Source organism: Bubalus kerabau, chromosome 3, assembly GCF_029407905.1.
Source record: "Bubalus kerabau isolate K-KA32 ecotype Philippines breed swamp buffalo chromosome 3, PCC_UOA_SB_1v2, whole genome shotgun sequence".
NCBI lineage: Eukaryota > Metazoa > Chordata > Mammalia > Artiodactyla > Bovidae > Bubalus > Bubalus kerabau.
This window is the reverse complement of record NC_073626.1, coordinates 133,493,528-133,513,147: the sequence shown is the minus strand read 5'-3', so window position 1 is coordinate 133,513,147 and position 19,620 is coordinate 133,493,528. Positions and strand designations below refer to the sequence as shown.

Sequence of the window (19,620 nt, the reverse complement as noted above, 5' to 3'; positions counted from 1 at the left end):
TTAAGCTTAGATTTTAGTGGAGACATAAAAGATGAGTTGGGGCTTCCCTGGTGGCTCAATGGTAAAGAATCTGCATGCCAATGCCGGAGTCACAGGTTTGATTTCTGGGTTTAGAAGACCCCCTGGAGAAGGAATTGGCAACCCACTCCAGTATTCCTGCCTGGGAAATCCATGGTCAGAGGAGCCTAGCAGGCTACAGTCCATGGGGTTGCAAGAGTTAGACACAACTTAGCAATGAGGCTAACAACAAAAAGATAAGTTAGCCAGCAAGGAAGTTGGGAGGGAGGGCATTGGCTCAAGGGGTTTTCCAAATGGACAGCTGCTGGTAAGAAGACCCTGAGTATGTAGAAAGAGCTTGTCTTACTTGCAGGAATAAAAAAAAAAAAAAAAAAAACCTGCTGAAGTAAGGAAAAAGTGGCACAAGATGAGGTTAAAGAAAGTGATAGGGAAACCAAGGCTTTATAGGTTTCATTAAGAAATTTGGATTTTATTCAGAAAAGTCATCAGAGGATTTTCAGGTTTGCAAACACATGATCTGCTTTGCAATTAAAAAACAAACCAGTCAAACTGCTATAGGGTAAATGGATTAAATGGGAGTAAAGAACTGAAGTGAGGCAGCCATTTGGGAAATCTACTGCAAAGATCCAAATGAGAGAAAAGGGGGGGAATGGCACAGAAGATGACCAGAAGCAATGAGACCTGAAAAGTATTTAGGAGGAAAATTCAACAAGGCTTGAGGACCGGTGTGGGCGTGGGTGGTGAGAAGACAATGCCAAAGGTGGCTCCTAATTTTCTGGCATGGGTTATTTCTAGAAAAAGGGAAGGTTTAAGAAGAAAAATTATGAGATGGTTCTGAACATAATTAGTTTTTAGAGCTCACCAGACATCCAAGTGGAAAGTCAAATGCGGGCTGTACAGTGGGTATAGCGCTCAGAGGAGTCGTGTGGACACGGTACAGGTGTAGAAGTTCTACATTATCTAGGACACAGATACTGTGGATGAGGTCAACGCAGAACAACCTGAGAAGTGTAGGTAAAGTAGACCAAATATGTATCATAACCACACTTAACACTGAGCAGCTTGGTGGCAGAGATGGAGAAAGAAACAGCAGAGAGGTAGGAAGAAGCAAGGAAGGTATGTTGTCATCATGGCCCACGGAGAAGTGTTAAAGAATGGAGGTGTCAGCTGCGCAGAAGGTTTCTGAGTGGTCACATAAGGTGAGGACAGAAAAGCGTCTTCTGGGTTTAGCAACATGGAGGTAGGTCAGCTGCTAAGCTGAGATTCGAGAACGACAATGTCCCCACCTTTGTCCTCTGCCTCGAATTTTCAGATTTGGGGCTAATGTAAGGATCTCCCAGTTTGGGCCTCTGCAAACACATAACTTCCTTTTAGCTTTTCTCTAAAGTATGTGTAAACATAACCCTTAACTTGCAACACAGAGCTGAGCTTCAAAGCCTCCAGACACAAGCCCTAGCGGAAGGCTAACGAAAGACACAGCGGGTTGGCAGAGCAGCGGCCCGGGGGAGGCGATGCGTGCGAGGAACAGCCGTGTCCAATTGGCCGAGCGCGGCAGCAGCCCGATGATTGGCGGGAGCAAAAGGAGGCGGGGCGTCAGGATCTGCCTTTTCTTTCCGCTGGTACTTTCGCTTTGCTGCGCTGAGTTTGCGGACAGATCCTGCCGCACTCGGGAGGACGGGAGTCAGACCCCAGATAGAGCGGAGGCGACCTGGGAGAGGAGGCAAGGCTGTGCTCTCGCCCATCCCTGCGGGATCCGGCGCGCAGAGTGAGTGAGCTTGAGGTTCCGGGTGCCGGAGTGGGACGCGCCTGGACCGGCTTCGTCGAGGCCCAGCAGACGAATGCCCAACGAGCGCAAGCCTTTAAGTGCTGATAGGTGAATCCGTCATCCGGAAAAGAACAGGTATCCCAGGTGTTGTTTCCGGTGATGGCACGGTTGCCCCAGTCAGTCGTGCCCTGGAAGTAAAAAAAATGTGAAATAGAATCCCGCCCCTCCCCCACAACAATGCATTTTCCCATTTACCCTCTTCCCCTCTTTTTCCAATAGAGTCGTATTTTCTTCTCTCCGCAGAAAGTTTGTATTTGCCGTGTGCCACCCCTAGAGAGCTGTCTAAGCTAGACGCACCCTGTGCATGCAGACCCAACAGTCTTGGCATCTGACGTGCTGTGTGTAGCTGCTGCTTGTGTTGAATCCCTAGCCCTTCGCTGGGGCACAAGGTGACAGGTTAGTAAATGTTAACGGAAATTAATGAGTATGTAACTTTGAAACTTAATTATATATCTATTTAAGGATAAAGGAAGGTAATGTGCTCGTGAAGTGTAAAAAATGATGATTAGTTCCTGCAGATCCCCAAATAATATAATTAGCCTTTAAAAAATTCTGACTAGTACCAAAAGTTTGGGGGAAGAAAAATAGGTGTGATTGATTGTGCTTTAAATATTGTTTGTTTAAGTTGGATTGATTGTTTTTATGGGACGGAAATAAGACTTGAGCCCTCAGCACAATCCAGTTTGCAGTTTGATGCAGGACTCAAAACTTGTTGGACCATAATATGGTTTGCCCTTTACTTTCGAATTCAATCTGCTAGATTTCAGTTCAACAGACTTCTGTTGAGCATATATTGTATGCAGGACACTGTCCAAAGTGCAGAAGATGTTTAAAAAAAAAAAAAAAAGACAGTCTCAGCAAATCTGAAGCTTACATCATTTAGGGGAGACCTCATAGAGCTTTTTTTAAGGAAGACAGGGTGTCAGTGTGCATACTCAGTCGCTAAGCTGTGTCTGACTCTGCGGCCCCGTAGACTGAAGCCTGCCAGGCTTCTCTGTCCATGGGATTTTCTAGGCAAGAATACTGGAGTGGGTTGCCATTTCCTACTTCATGGGATCTTCCTGACCCAGGGATCAAACCCATGTGTTGCATCTCCTGCATTGGCAGGCAGATTCTTTACCACTGAGCCACCAAGGAAAACAGGGACTGACACCCAAATAGAGATGCAAAATGCAGTGAGGCACAAGTCAATGAAAGCTTAACTGTCTCTGGGTATGTCTTAGCTTATAGAAGAAATGGCATTTGTACCTGTCTTTGAATGCTAGTAAAATTTAAAGAGGCAAAAATTTATGGGGAAGCTGTTTTCAAGGGTGAGTGATAGCTGGAGCAAAGCAGAAATGTTGGGCGAAGCCAGGGCAAGAAAAGTAGATAATTTAGTGACAGAATTGCTTTGTGAATGGATGAAAATAGTGTCAGAGTGGAAATGAGTCAGATATTGGCCAACTAGCAATTTTGTGCAAGAGAATGATGTGGTCAAAACCCGTGTGCAGCAGAAGGCTGGATTGGGAAATAATGTTGTAGGCATGGAGGCAGGAGGTCTTGAGACTGGAAAGGAAGAAGTCAGGTGATTGAGGGATGGTCTTGCCACTCCATGTTGCTACCAAGTTTTGCCAGAAGATGGAGTGGATTCTGGATTTGTTAGCATGAATTTATTGAACGCCTGCTTTGTGCCAGGCGCTGTGTCTGTATTAGCTTATGCAGTCTTAACAATCACCCTGTTGATAGAAAAGTGAGTCACCTGTGGTCACTCACCCTAGGAAGAATGTTGCAGCCCCCACTGGTTGATGGTCTGGCCAGTGTATTTGCTTTAGGCACATCCTTTTTAGATACTTAGTAGGGAGGGAGACCACTGCAAATTTGTAGGGAGGGAGAGCACTGCAAATTTGCAGTCTTTCACTCAGGTAAGATAAATTTGAAGTGAAAAATCAAATTGCTACAGCAAGTATACCAAAGGTGTGGACTTGGGTTCATTTGTACTGATGTTTTGTGATGCTTAACTAGTTTTGTGGCCCCACCATATGCTTAACCTTCCTTTGGAAGGAAATTTGTGACGCAGACATGACTTCATGCCTGCACACATGTGCTTGCCAGCAAGCATGCATACGTTCTTCCATGCCCTGTTTGAAAATCCAGAGCCCTTCCTCAGGCCTAGTAGAACAAGATTCACTTACATCTGCTCAGAATATTGTCAGCTGTGCACTGATATATTGGGTTGCAAAAACCTGATTGAACCTTGTGGTCAACCTGATAAGTCCTAATTTACGCTATGATGAAGGGAGGCTTTTCATTTTCCTGATGGATGTTCAGACTTCCTTAAATCAGTTTTTTGTTTTAATTTTTAATCTTCAGGGCTACTATGTAAAAGTTGATTTACAGTTATCTAAAGAGATAGTATTACTTTATCTTTTCAAATTGCATTTAACGATGTAGTTTCAGTCTTCAAAAATTATTACTGAGATTTAAGAATTTTGTGCCACTTTGTTGTGTGCAGTAGACAAAGAAGAAAATATCTCTTTTAAAAGATATATAACAAAAGTAATTCACTTTAATCATGTGAATCATGATATATAGAATACCAGTTTAAAGTGCTTTGAGTTAAATTACAAATGTTCTGTAATTTCTAAGAGCGGTTTTGGGGAAAGTTTTTACAATTAATCTTAAAGCAAATAGTGTCTTCCACTTATTAATAAAAGTGCAGATTCATTTTAAAGCCATGTGAACACCTACCATATGCCCAGCACTGTTCTGGAGATACTTCAGTGAAAAACCCTCCCCCATCTCACACTACCACTATCCTGGACAAATCATTCCCTTCAGTGGGAAAAACAGACACTAATCAAAAATAAAAAAGAAAAATATGTCCTAGGTCAGATGGTGGTAAGGGCAATGCAGAAAAGTACATCAAGGAGGAGGGATAGCATTTTCTGGGGTGAGAGGTAGTGTGAGTTTAAATAAGGTGGCCAAAGAAGGCTTGCCTGATACATGAGCATTTGAGCAAAGACCTGAACGTGTATTTTATGGGGAAGAAAAAATATTGACCCAAAATGGAAATGGAAAAAAACAAAACAAAACAGGTTTTGGAATATAGACATCCATTTGAAAAGTATAGTTGAGACAAATTATGTTTTTGATTAAGCAGCATATTTAGAAGAAGCACAATGCTAGACATGCTTTCTTTGGAGCTGTGGGCTTCCATTTATGATCCATGCTCTCTTTCCCTATAGGATGTCCCAGTGGTATGAGCTTCAGCAGCTTGAGTCCAAATACCTGGAGCAGGTTCACCAGCTCTATGATGACAGTTTTCCCATGGAAATCAGACAATATCTGGCACAGTGGCTAGAAAAGCAAGACTGGTAAGGAAAACTCACCTGACAGAGGAGGAGTTTTTCTACTTTTAAGATAACTTGTTGATTGAATGACTTGGTACTACACCGACTAGCAGATGAATCTCATCAGTAGCCGTTGGGATTATTTGTTACAAAAAAAGAGTGTTGACTTGAAAAATGTCATGTATCTCTAGAAAGCTAAATGCATTAGTCATTAACTTTATGTACTTTTCAGTTTAATTATACATCCTCCTAAATGCTTTGGACAAGTTACATGATGCTGATACAAATTATTTTCCAAGTTAGCATCCAGGTTATAGAAAGAGGTAAGTTAAAGCCAAGTCGTGGTAGAACACTTACAAGAAGTATAAAGTAATCCAGTTAAGGAAATAGCTCTTAAAACTGATATATGTTCTGTTTTAAAATTTATTGTTTAGCTCATTGCAGATATTTTAAATGTTCTGAAAGTATTTGACATAGAAAGTGAAGGCTCCTATTGATTTTTTGCCTCCAGAGATAATCACCATTGATAGTTTTATGCTCAAGCTTGGTGTGCTAGAATTGTTCATGGTAGTGTTATATAATAGAAATACTATACGCCCTGCTGCTAAAAGCACTGTCAGTTTCAAAAGAAGGGAATAAAACCCAGGAAAACACTTTTAAGTTATTTTTAATCATTTCATTATGGAAAACTGTGTTTATTTTGTTGATTTAAAGGTGAAAGTCACTCAGTTGTGTCCGACTCTTTGCAACCCCATGGACTACACAGTCCATGGAATTCTCCAGGCCAGAGTACTGGAGTGGGTAGCCTTTTCCTTCTCCAGGGGATCTACCTAACCCAGGGATTGAACCCAGGTCTCCCACATTGCAGGCAGATTCTTTACCAACTGTGCCACAAGGGAAGTAGTATCTAAATGAAATGTGTACATTTTGACCCTTCTAGGGAGCATGCTGCCAATGATGTTTCATTTGCCACCATCCGTTTTCATGACCTGCTATCGCAGCTGGATGATCAATACAGTCGCTTTTCTTTGGAGAATAATTTTTTATTGCAACATAACATAAGGAAAAGCAAGCGTAACCTTCAGGTATGACCTTTGTTTTGTCTTTTAGTTGAAATGCTTCCATGTTTACATAAGAGAGGTTTTTCATTCAGCAGGTATTATTGAGTACATTGTCATTGGTATTTAGAAAATTACAGAGACTATTAATAAACTGCCTTTATGTGGCTAATACTTTATAGCAGAAGTAAAATAAAATATCAATTCATTTGGTAAACATAAGGAATTTTCAAGCTTCTGGCTATCACTTAGGCATAAGTAGTTGTGAGAGTAATTTGGTGCTATAATCTTGTCTTATTTAAAGTTGTTGATATTTAAGTCATTAAGAAAAAGGGTTATATGTTAAGAGCAGTGAGCTGTAGTAACATATTAAAGCTCAAAGGAACTTTAGTGATGAGTCCAGTCTGAGTGCTTGGTAGACAGATGAAGAGTAAGTCCAGAAAGGTTTGACGTCTCTGAGGCTCAGGAGTGAGGTGGTGAACTGGCGTTGGATCCCACCTTGCCTTGCTTCTGTTGGAGTTGCCCTCCCTTGGAAGAAAAAGTGAAAGGGAGTTGCAGGCAGGAGAGAGTATACGTCAGAGTTTTAGGAGGCCTTCATAAGTACTTTCAGCACCCCATAAACCTGGTTACTGTTTTTATTTCTGTATTAACGGAATTTTTCTGTTTTAATGGAAGTAAGTACTGTCATTGTCTTGTTTTATTCCTCACAACCAGACTGTTCAACTTAATTAGAAGCTTTTCCCCACCCTCTGTGAATGTATATATGATTTTATAATACCAGTGAGTGGGAAAGCCAGATTAACTTTATAGAAATTTTATCTCCTACAGAGTTGACTTGATTATACCTGTTATAAAGAAAGGCACAACTGCCAGTACTTTGCAACTACCTTTGACAAGAAAGCAGAAAAACTGAAAAGAATGTCTTTGGTCTAATTCAAAGCAGAGACCATCAGATCAATTGAGGAATAATCTGGATAACTTTTGTATCATTTGCATTGTCTCAGGATCGTAACAAGAGAATTGGGCCCAAGAGCAACAAAAATGAAAAATATTACAGGAACTGTATACAAAAATACTTGTTTTTTTAATCAAGAAGTAATTTAGGAACCTGCACTTAGTTGGACAATTAAAGCAGTTTTAGTCATAATATGTGAAAAGAATATTTTGATGTTACCAAAAATAGCTTATATAGGATTTAGTAAGTTCAGGATGAACAAACTCATTTCTGTGTATATTACACAATGGTTTAAACATTCTGAAGATTAATTTACTTTTATTCTAACAACCCATGTCTAGGATAATTTTCAGGAAGACCCAATACAGATGTCTATGATCATCTGTAACTGTCTGAAGGAGGAAAGAAAGATCTTGGATCATGCCCAGAGAATCAGCCAGGTACTTTTTTCCTAATTGAACATAAAGGATAATAAAGCAATAAACATTGATTCAGTCATCCAACAAATTTTATTGAGGCCCTGTTTCAAGGCAGTGGTGACTAGCTCTCTGATTTTATTGCCCCCAAGAAGTGGGGAAAAATAAGTATCAAGATGTTACAGATCCAGACTTTGAGAAAGGACCCTATTATAGTAAAGTCATTCTAGGTTTGGAAAACCTTTTCAGGTTGTGATAGTTGCTGTGAAGATAATAAAGCATGATACAGTGTGGACAGTAGTGGAGTTTTGGGTTGTTTCTTTAGATCGGGGTCAGGAATCATCTCTGAGGTGCCAGGGTAGACAAGGAAGCAGCAGATGGCTAGTGGGCTCTTGTAACAGACTGAGGGAGCAGAGGGGAAGTATGTGAGGTCAGGGCATAGTCAATGGAGGTGGAAATACATGGGCAGATTCCATTATGTTCTGCATGTGGTACCAAAACGGCTTACACTGAAGGATCTGATGCGGAAGTGAGAATCAGCAAAGAGTCTAGGATGACTGTGATTTGTGACTTGCGTCACTTGGAGATACTGTTTACTAAGCTGGGGAAGATAGGAAAGAGACAGGAGTAGGGTTTTGGCAGGACACAATAGGTTTTAGAAAAGAATGGGTTGATGGGGAAATCAGCAGCTTTGTTTTAAGTGGTACTGAGATATCCGTTAGGTATCTAAGACATCCAAACAGTGAATGAGTCAGAGTTATACCACAACCAAGATTTTTTAAATCATGATTTAAATCCTAATATAGACCTTCCTGGTGATCAGGGTTCAATTTTGAAGTTACTGTGGCATTTATTCATGCCTTTCATTGATGCGGTGGTGGGAACAACCCAGCAGACAGTGAAACCACTGTGGTTTGAGTTGTTCTGGCTGAGATCATTCCATTATCGGGGGAGAAGGTCAGAATATACAGTGGACTGCTTCCTATGTCCATTTCTCTAAGGAATAACTAATAAAGTGAGCTGTGAGATTGGGAGGTAGGGGTGGAGAGAGAGCGTTTAAGTAGAGACAGTGAATGCCATTTTCCATGCACTTTCTGAACATTTACCCAGTTCCTGTGGCTCTGCTGCCTCCCTGGGTGTTTAGTTCCTGTCACACTGAAAGCTCCTTGCTGCAGTAAGCATTTAAAGATATGTATTATTGGTTGTAAGCTTACGCTGGCTTGTTCATCCTAGTGAACAGAAGTGTCAAGAGGAAAAGCTGGCCACATTGCTGCCTCTGAGAGAGGTGTGTCTTCTTCAGTATGGCCTGCACCTGGGAGACCCTCAGCAGGAAGTTTTGATTATCATGTGGATTTTTCATTGTAACAGCATTATGCAGCGGGCCACTCTGTATCTCAGATGGGCTTGAGTGGACAGCCAAGAGCAGAGATGGGCAGGAGAGTAAACTGTTCACCTTGGGGTATCTAAACCTTTCCCTCCTCACATTTGGCCCCGAGGCAGCACTAGAAAGTGAAGGAGGTGATTCCCGCTCTGCCAGGTCAGTCCCATCTCTTGGGTGTGCTTTACATTTGGAAGGCTTGTCGGCTTTTGATTTATTTTAAGCCCCTCAGAAGACACTGAGTTATCAGTGACCCCTTTGGAGGAGATTAGTGGACTGCACAGCTGTGATCAAGAGAAGCAAGGCCTTCTTGGGCTTTGGGGGAAGGTCCTGGATGTCTGGGGGTATCAGATCATTATTTTAGATTGCACATATCCACAAAGAGTATCTTGTGATAATTGTCTTTCTCTGTACAATTTTGATATGCCTCTGAATTATCTGGAATCTTGTCCAAATGGGGTTTTTGATTCAGTAATCAAATTAGGACCTGAGATTCTGTATTTCCAACACGCTCCCAGGTGGTAAGGTGATACTGGTCTGGGGACCACACTGAATTGCATGACTTTGAGACAAATAAGAACAGGGTAAATAAGAATAATCTTCTCTACAGCATTTGAAAAACCCTCAAATAAATTCCTGTGTGGTCCCAGGCAACTGTATGAACTAATGGAAAATCTTAGATACGCTGTTTGTTTAGTTTAGATGTGAATTGAGCCCAGTCTTTCTTTAGGCTTGTTCACAGTTTGCCAGCACTTTCGAGGGCCTCAAGAACTGAGCTTTTCTTGTGCAGACTCATGTGGGAGGCCTGCAGGAGCTTCTGGAAGGTCTGAGAGTTAGGTGGGGCACAGGGTATAGACTTGACTTTGGAGCTTAATCAGCAGGTAAATACAACAGAGGAAGTCATGGCTGCTAACCACGTACCTTCCATTACAGGCGCAGTCTGGGAATATCCAGAGCACTGTAATGTTAGACAAACAGAAGGAGCTTGACAGCAAAGTCAGAAATGTGAAAGACAAAGTTATGGTGAGTACTGAATAAATGTATACATATTCTCTGTAACTTTTTATAGGGGGGATAAAAGTTTCAGTTGCCCTACTGTAAACATTTTCACTGATTTCAGATTTTTAAGTAGTTGAGAAGAAATGTTCCCCCCAAATTCCAATCTCTAAGTAAACAAGTTGATGCAACCAATGAGCAGATAGATATTTATGGCCCATGTTATAACTTCCAAACGTGGAGCTTATCTTTTCCTTCCTTGCAAGATCATGCAGTAGCTGTGGACTTTGCCCCACCACCCAGTGAACTAGCTGTTCTGCTCTAAATTGCCCTTTATGGCTTCACTTCTTAAATTGGCATGTTCTTGGGGTTACATAGAACCCCAGGATAAACATAGTCTTCCTCAAACACCTGTTTTATTCCAAGGCTTGGAAGGGGAACAAAAACAACTCAGGGAAGGAAATTTCTTATTAAAGTAAAACATCCACAATAATTTTAAGATAGAACTTCCCAGACCATCTATGGGAGTGGTGTCCTTGGTGGTACGTGTTCACTCCCCTCCACTGCGGGGCTGTGTGGAGAGGGTGAGGAGTCCAGCTTTGCACTGGACCTATGTCTGTGAAAGAGGCCTTTCTGCTGAGGGGCCCACTCTCCTGTGGGTCTCTGGGTCACACCAGCATGACCTTGACTTTGTGCTTCAGATGGCATTTTATCAAACAGGTTCTTTGGAGCAACTTTACCTTACTGCCTCTGAGGGAGACATTTCATTAAGTGAGTACACATCAAGTGGCTCAGTCCAGAAATAGGCATATGTTTTGTTCTCTAAAAAGGTTATTATATACTTATTAATGAAGTAGAAATTATTCATTATTAGAATTTTATGAATCTTACTCATCTTTAAGAGAGCAGGATTTTATGAATCTTATTTATCTTCGAGAGAGCAGGATTGTATCCCTGATTTTCTGGGTCCTATAGAAACAATAATCTGTTTCCTAAAGTCTTTGTTCTGAGTATAGTGGAAAACTTGTTTATGTCTTTACTTGTAGAGTATTGAACATGAAATCAAGACTCTAGAAGACTTGCAAGATGAATATGACTTTAAATGCAAAACCTTGCAGAACAGAGGTAAGAGTTAACATTTAAAGCGGAGTCCGTTGCCTGTAATTTTTTCTGCCTACAGTAACTAACAAAGGCAAGTACTCTCTCATATTTACCAAATATTTTATGACTTAATTACTAGTCTTGACTTCTTGATGACCAGACCAGGGTTTTTTAACCTCAGTACTATTGACATTTTGGGTGGAGGAAATGGCAATTGACTCTAGTATTCTTGCTGGGAAAGTCCCATGGACAGAGGATCCTGGCAGGCCACAGTCCATGGGGTTGCAAAGAGTTGGACACAGCTGAGCACACACACAACCTTGTTTTGGGGACTGTCCTGTGCATTGTGAGATACCCTGATAGCTCAGAGGTAAAGAATCTGCCTGCCAATGCAGGAGATGTGGGTTCGATCCCTGGGTTGGGAATATCCCCTGGAGATGGAAATGGCAACTCACTCCAGTATTCTTGCCTAGGAGATACCATGGACAGTGGAGCCTGGTAGGCTGTAGTTTATGGGGTTGCAAAGGTCAGACATGACTGACTGAATGAGAGCAACCTGGGCATTGTAGGATGTTTAGCTGCATCCCTGACTTCTGCCCACTAGATGGCAGTAGAGCTGCCAATGTGTGTGATTGCATGCTCAGTCCTGTCTGACTCTGCGACCCTGTGGACTGCAGCCTGCCAGGCTCCTCTGTTCATGGAGTTTTCCAGGCAAGAATACTGGAGTGGGCGATTTCAAAACTATCTCCAGATGTTGGGTCAGGTGACCTCTGGGTGACAAAATCACCCCCCGTTGACACCCACTGGTTATGTGCTATTCACTTTACTTACTGTGCTTCACCTACTGATGGACATAGATGGATAGGTGTTTGGAGTTCCCTACCCTAATCCCCAAAGTCTCTTCAAATGTTCCAGCTCCGTGTGTGCATACCATAGATGAAATTCAGCATTTTCCCCTTGTTTTAAAGCAATTTTACTCTATTTTGTTGTTGTTGCTTGTTTTTAATGATGACAGGATATCCACTGAAAATAACCTCAAAGTGTGCATTGTGTAGAACAAGCAGAGTACTGCTGTTACCCTAGCAGTCCTCTGAGGATATCATGATAGAATGGAAACATTATTTGTAATAATGTGAATAAAAATATGAGAGAAAGAAACCTCAATGACACTTTTCCAAATTGTTTGCTTCTCTTTCAAAGCCACGGAGATGCTTTATATCAACTTTTTTTTTAAACTGAGGTTTTGAATCTTGTCCTTTATATTCAATGAGGTAATATTGTGACCGTGACTTAAGAACCAGACAGTACTATTTCTCATTTACATGAATCATTGAAAACAAGGACTTTGTTTCAGAGTGTCCTGTTCTGGTATTTTTTTGTTTTGTTCAATAGTGATTGAAGACCAAGCTTGGACCTGTCTTCAGATAACACTTGGGTCATATTTTCCCTAAATGTATGTGAATCTTGCCTTCAGTTGGCTTTGTCTTCTCTCACATTTTTGTTTATCTGCTGTCTCTCCCAATTCACAGAACATGAAACCAATGGCGTGGCAAAGAATGATCAGAAACAAGAACAGTTGTTACTCCAGAAGATGTACTTAATGCTGGACAATAAGAGAAAGGTAGCGTTTCACGTTCCAGAATAACACAGTACTTTTGTCAGAGACTGTAAATAATGAACTTGAAATTTAGAAATGAGGCAAAAATTATTTTTTATAATCACTTGGCTTAGTGCCCCAGTTGAGACGAAAGAATAAAATTCCGTGATTAAAGATGTGTTTATTTTACTGTGTGTCTTTCTCTCCCTTTAGGAAGTCGTTCTCAAAATAATAGAGTTGTTGAATGCTACCGAACTTACCCAGAAAGCCCTGATTAATGATGAACTAGTGGAGTGGAAGCGGAGACAGCAGAGTGCCTGTATTGGGGGGCCCCCCAACGCTTGCCTGGATCAGCTGCAAAATTGGTAAGACTGGCAGCTGACTGGTGAGCTGCATAAACTTGTAGAGTGAACATTCAAGCTGTGTTAGTTGCACAGACCCTGTGAAAACTTCTGTTTGGAGTTGGATGTGATCCAGCTGCCTCTTGCCCTGGAAACATGCACTTGAAAAGCACAGTGTTAGTCACGCCTGTGGCCATGCTCAGCTTGGTGTGGAGCACTGTCCTCTCCCTGCTGTACACGTACCCTGGGGCGTGTCACTTGACTGTGCCAGCACACCAGTGACATGGTCATCACACAACACATGTAACAACTGAAGTCCCAGTGTTCTGTTCAAAATGAAAGGGCTCGAGGCATTTTCCAGGCTTACATGAAATAACAGTTTGTGGGCCATTCATTCAGTTGTCCATCTAGTAAATATTTATCATATGCAGTATGCCAGGCACTGGGCTAGGACCTAGGACACAAGGTGAATGATTCTTGGTTGTTGCCAGCAAAGAACTTTCACTGGGGAGACAGGAGATGGACATGGTAATAACTACTTGGTGAAAGATTGCCAAGGTTCTGACAGAGACCGTTCAGAGTCTATGGAGGATGAGGAAGGAGTCACCAGGAAAGATAAAGGAGACAAAATGGTCTTGCACTGACTCGGGAGTGAACAGGAAAAAACCACAGACCAGAGAGGAGAAAGGTGTGGACAGAAGCAACAGGGAGGGAAGGACCTGGGCCCGAAGTTCTTACAGTGGGTGGCTAGAGAGTCGGATGCCAGATAGGGAAGGAAGGAAGCAGAGCAGACAGGAGGCTGGAGCCTGGTCGTGGAGGTTCCCATACTACCCTGGGAACTCCAGGACTTTCCCAGTCAACACTGGTGAGCCAGGCAGGCCCTTTATTTAAATGGAGATTCATTTCTCTGATTTTTGTATTTAAGTCTAAGGATAGAATAGACTTAGATAGAATAGAATGAACTTGAAATTTAGAAATGAGGCAAAAATTATTTTTTATAACCACTTGGCTTAGTGCCCCAGGTGAGAGGAAAGAATAAAATTCCGTGATTAAATTTTATTTAATTTAAATAAATCAAATATTTATTATATGCCGTATGCCAGGCACTGGGCTAGGACCTAGGACACAAGGTGAATGATTCTTGGTTGTTGCCAGCAAAGAACTTTCACTGGGGAGATGGGAGATGGACATGGTAATAACTACTTGGTGAAAGATTGCCAAGGTTCTGACAGAGACCGTTCAGAGTCCATGGAGGATGAGCTGCTCTGAGGATGTTTGAATGCCGAATTCCAAAGAATAGCAAGGAGAGATAAGAAAACCTTCCTCAATCATGAGTGCAAAGAAATAGAGGAAAACGATAGAATGGGAATAACTAGAGATCTCTTCAAGAAAATCAGAGATACCAAGGGAACATTTCATGCAAAGATGAGCACAATAAAGGACAGAAATGGTTTGGACCCAACAGGAGCAGAAGATATTAAGAAGAGGTGGCAAGAATACACAGAAGAACTATGCAAAAAAGATCATGACCCAGATAACCATGATGGTGTGATCACTCACCTAAAGCCAGTCATCCTGGAATGTGAAGTCAAGTGGGCCTTACGAAGCATTGCTACGAAGCTGGTGGAGGTGATGAAATTCCAGTTGAGCTATTTCAAATCCTAAAAGATGATGCTGTGAAAGTGCTGTGCTCAATATGCCAGCAAATTTGGAAAACTCAACAGTGGCCACTGGGCTGGAAGAGGTCAGTTTTCATTCCAATCCCAAAGAAAGGCAATGCCAAAGAATGTTCAACCTGCCGCACAATTGCACTCATCTCACATGCTAGCAAAATCTCATACACTGGCAAAGTAATGCTCAAAGTTCTCCAAGCCAGGCTTCAACAGTACGTGAACCATGAACTTACAGATGTTCAAGCTGGATTTAGAAAAGGCAGAGGAACCAGAGATCAAATTGCCAGCATCTGCTGGATCATCGAAAAAGCAAGAGAGTTCCAGAAAAACATCTACTTTTGCTTTATTGACTATGCCATAGCCTTTGACTGTGTGGATCACAGCAAGCTGTGGAAAATTCTGAAAGAAATGGGAATACTAGACCACCTGACCTGCCTCCTGAGAAATCTGTATGCAGGTCAAGAAGCAATAGTTAGAACCGGACATGGAACAATAGACTGGCTCCATATTGGGAAAGGAGTATGTCAAGGCTGTATATTATTACCCTGCTTATTTAACTTACATGCAGAATGCATCGTGCTGACTCCTGGGCTGGATAAAGCACAAACTGGAATCAAGATTGCCGGGAGAAATTCAATAACCTCAGATATGCAGATGACACCACCCTTATCGCAGAAAACAATGAACTAAAGAGCCTCTTGATGAAAGAGGAGATTGAAAAAGTTAGCTTAAAACTCAGCATTCAGAAAACTGAGATTATGGCATCTGGTCCCATCACTTCATGACAAATAGATGGGGAAACAATGGAAATAGTGAGAGACTTTATTTTCTTGGCTTCAAAAATCACTGCAGATGGTGATTGCAGCCATGAAATTAAAAGATGCTTCCTCCTTGGAAGAAAAGCTATGACCAACCTAGACAGCATATTAAAAAGCAGAGGCATTACTTTTCCAACAAAGGTCTGTCTAGTCAAAGCTATGGTTTTTCTAAAACCATATGGTTTTTCCCAACCATCATGTATTGATGTGAGAGCTGGACTATAAAGAAAGCTGAGCACTGAAGAATTGATGCTTTTGAACTGTGGTGTTGGAGAAGACTCTTAAGAGTCCCTTGGACTACAAGGAGATCAAGCCAGTCAATCCTAAAGGAAATCAGTCCTGAATATTCATTGGAAGGAGTGATGCTGAAACTCCAATACTTTGGCCACCTGATGTGAAGAACTGACTCAACTGGAAAAGACCCTGATGCTGGGAAAGATAGAAGGCAGAAGGAGAAGGGGACGACAGAGAATAAGATGGCTGGATGGCATCACCAACTTGATGGACATGAATTTGAGCAAGCTCTGGGAATTGGTGATGGACAGGGAAGCCTGGCGTGCTACAGTCCATGGGGTCACAGAGTCGGACATGGCTGAGCAACTGAACTGAACTGAAGGTATTAGCAGTCTGACAGATCTGAGCAGATCAGATGAAAGCAGTAGAATCAGTGGGCAGGAGTGGGTGGTGGCCTGAAACAGTTCTGAAGGGCGCAAGGACCAAAGATCTCATGAGATTACTTTCTGGATTGCTGTTCCTGCCCCAGCACCCCCAGGAGCCTGGTGAAGTCCCCGCTGTCTAGAGCCCCTATGGTCATCTTAGGCCACATGGAGCCTCTTGTGGAGATATGAATGCCTTCCATTGTACCCCGCTGTGCTGTGCAAGAATTGTCAGCATTTTCTTGTGTCCCTCGGCCCAAACAGGATTGGGAATCACTGGGTTAGAATCCTTGTGAAACACGCCCACCTGCCATTGTTACCCTGCTTCTCATTTCACACCCACGGGCTTTGCTTTCAGGGCTGTGACCTGAATTCAAGGAATGAAAACACCAACCAAAGGAGATGTTTTTCCCTGGGGAGTTGATGCTTTTATCATCACTCCAGGCCAGGACTTCCACAGTCTGACATAGCTCAGAGGCTCCATCACCTTTGGTTTACTGTCAGGATGGAGGAACCTGAGAGGAGTCGGTAGCTTTCCTCCTTGGTTTATACATATATTTTGAGTGTCGGATAATGATTAGATTATGCACCTTGCCTCTCCTTTCAGTTCAGTGACATAGTAACCCCCTGTTCCCTCGTCTCCTCCTAACCCACCTTGCATCCCCCCTCTGCCTTGCTGCCTTGATTCCAGGTTGCCCTCTTGCTCCTCCCTGCACAGTGTCACTGCCCTGATATAAAATCTGCAGGGGCCCCTCACTGGCGCCACATCACCTCCTAGAGTGTCTGTCTTTTCGTGTCCCCTCCCTCTGCAGCTCGCCCCCTCTACCCTGTGCCTTTAAGTCCCAATTATCTCTTAACTCAGTTGAAGTCCAAGATTCACTAGACAGCAGTCCCCAGACTTTTTGGCACCAGGGGCTGGTTTTGTGGAAGACAGTTCTTCCACAGACAAGGTGGGGGGATAGTTTCAGGATGATTCAATAACACATTACATTTACTATGCACTTTATTTCTATGACATCAGCTCCACCTCAGATTATCAGGCATTAGGCCCCAGAGGTTGGGGACCACTGCCCTAGAAGCTTCCACGCCCCCCGCCCCCATCTCTCCTTAGGTCCATCTCTGTTTCTCCCTGCACTGTAGAGCTGGGCAGATAACATCATGTGTTGTCTGTAAACAGTGCTTGTTGGTTTCCATGATTCTCTAAATCCAGACTACTTTGGGGCTATTTCTGATGAAGACTCCGTGGCTTGTACCTTCCCAGGTTCACCATAGTGGCGGAGAGTCTGCAGCAGGTTCGTCAGCAGCTTAAAAAGCTTGAGGAGTTGGAACAGAAATACACCTATGAACATGACCCCATCACCAAAAACAAGCAAGCCTTATGGGACCGCACCTTCAGCCTCTTCCAGCAGCTCATTCAGAGGTAACTTGAGCAAGATGTTTTTGCACCTTTTGCAGTTATTTTACCCAGAGGAAAATTTTACAGTAATTCAGATAATTTAGAAGGGTTTAATAGGATATGTAAAAATGCTTATGGCTTCCCTGAATCAGGTCTTCCTGAATTCCTTGTTTATGCCAAGGGCCCGTTTTTCTTGTGACCTCCTACTCTGGTAACCTGTCTCCTTCTCCCTGGCCAGTCTGTGATGAGACCTGTTGAGTCTAACTTGTATTTGCCCTCTCTTTCCTATTCTGTGGTCTCATCATATTTCAAGCTGTCTACTGAACTCTTACATAGTAGCTTTTCAAATGGTACCGCCCCAGCCCCTTCTTCCCTAGTCCCTGTGACCCTGTACTCTGCCATATCAGAGTTCTGTTTGATTTTTCATCACCTGCTACTCTGAGGCGAGCCCCTCATCCAGTCACCCAAGCCCCACCTCCACAGCCTGGCCCTCACCAGCCATTCCACATTAGCTGCTACACATGCCACGTTTCCAGGCAGACTTGACCTTATGCCCACCCTGGACATTTGCTTCTCCATGCCTCTCCCAACAATATTTCCTCTGCCTCAGAGCTTTCTTCTGTGGTAGCTCATTGAGAATCTGCATCCTGAATGTTTCTGCGTATATCCCATCATGAAACTTTTGCCAGAGTTCCTGGGCAGACGCTGTCTCCCTTCCAGAGTTGCATAGTTCATTCTTTATTCTTCTCCTGTTTTGGATTTCGGTTGTATCATTATCTATGCATGTCTGTTATCTTTATTGTAAATTGGAAGGTCTTCGTAGACAAAGGTCTGCCTTTTCACCTTCTTCTCCCACCAGGGCCTTATGTAGTGCCTTACCCAGGGCTAGGTGTTCCCAGTGCTCTTAGTAGGTCAATAAACGGCCCTGAGTAGAAGAGTAGAGTTCATATTGCAGTTTTTAAATGCTAACTTGACATAATAAAAATGTCTTCTCTTCCCTGTGGCTAATGTCCAGACAGGAATGTCCAAATGTTGGATTTTGAAATGGATGCACTCAACTTTTACTCTCTGCCTTGATTTTGAAATAATCAAGGACATTTACTTGGGTTTTGGAGTGCAGATTTCATTCTTTTTTTTAAATGAAAATTAATATTTGGAAATGTTTATTAGGTAATAAATATTGCTAAACAGTTTTACTAGAATAGCAATTTTCCAAAGGATGTTAAAATGTAAGTTTCAAAGCATGGTGGTAAGCAGTATGCTACTTGGTTCATTTTCAACTATAGTAAAATTTGTTTTTGTTACTGATTTTTTATTTTTAAATTGAGATATTATTGATATATTAACATTATATTGGTTTTAATTATACAAAAATAGTGATTTGATATTTGTGTATGTTACAAAATGATCAGCACATTGGTCAGTGAGCAAATTTGATTCTTAAATTTGTAAATGAAGAGAATCCAGTTGAGAATTTTCATTGCTGAAGAGTGTCACAGGTCTTTGCAATTACTGATTTTGTTGAGTGCATCTGTTAGACTTGGGGATGTCTTTATTGACGGTAAAACTTCAGTTTATTCATCCAACTGGTTAGAAGGTTTTCAACTATTTTTTAGATTGTGTCCTCTAGCCTCCTCTCCTCCTTAGGGAAAATAACTTTTACCGCCTCAACTTTAATGGAAATGCTAATTTATCCTTTGCTGGGTATTTACAGCTCATTTGTGGTGGAAAGACAGCCCTGCATGCCAACTCACCCTCAGAGGCCATTGGTCTTAAAGACTGGAGTCCAATTCACTGTGAAACTGAGGTAATAAAGAAAAGATGGAAGCCCCATACCTCCTTAGGCCTTTCCTGGTGGCTCAGATGGTAAAGAATCTCCCTGCAATGCAGGAGACGTGGGTTCATCTGGGTTGAGCAGATCCTCTGGAGAAGGAAATGGCAATCCACTCCAGTATTCTTGGCAGGGGAATTCCATGGACAGAGGAGCCTGAAGGGCTACAGTCCATGGGGTCGCTAAAAGGTCGGGCATGACTGAGCGACTAACACTTTCACTTTCTTTCCAC

At 42.3% G+C, this 19,620-nt stretch overlaps 1 protein-coding gene across 3 annotated transcripts in view; it reads left to right on the top strand.

Moving 5' to 3' along the window:
• STAT1 (signal transducer and activator of transcription 1) overlaps positions 1-19,620 on the top strand; it is a 45,267-nt gene that overhangs the window by 3,054 nt on the left and 22,593 nt on the right. The window contains exons 1-11 of one of the 3 annotated variants that reach the window (XM_055572947.1): positions 1,646-1,918; positions 2,087-2,239; positions 5,068-5,196; positions 6,113-6,257; positions 7,527-7,625; positions 9,913-10,002; positions 11,022-11,100; positions 12,606-12,697; positions 12,887-13,038; positions 17,423-17,581; positions 19,272-19,364. In XM_055572947.1, coding sequence (XP_055428922.1) covers positions 5,069-5,196; positions 6,113-6,257; positions 7,527-7,625; positions 9,913-10,002; positions 11,022-11,100; positions 12,606-12,697; positions 12,887-13,038; positions 17,423-17,581; positions 19,272-19,364 — 1,037 coding nt within the window. In that variant the 5' untranslated portion in view covers positions 1,646-1,918; positions 2,087-2,239; position 5,068. Of the gene's footprint in view, positions 1-1,645; positions 1,919-2,086; positions 2,240-5,067; positions 5,197-6,112; positions 6,258-7,526; positions 7,626-9,912; positions 10,003-11,021; positions 11,101-12,605; positions 12,698-12,886; positions 13,039-17,422; positions 17,582-19,271; positions 19,365-19,620 lie in introns of those variants that run through there. The other 2 variants (XM_055572945.1, XM_055572946.1) reach the window with 2 other exon arrangements.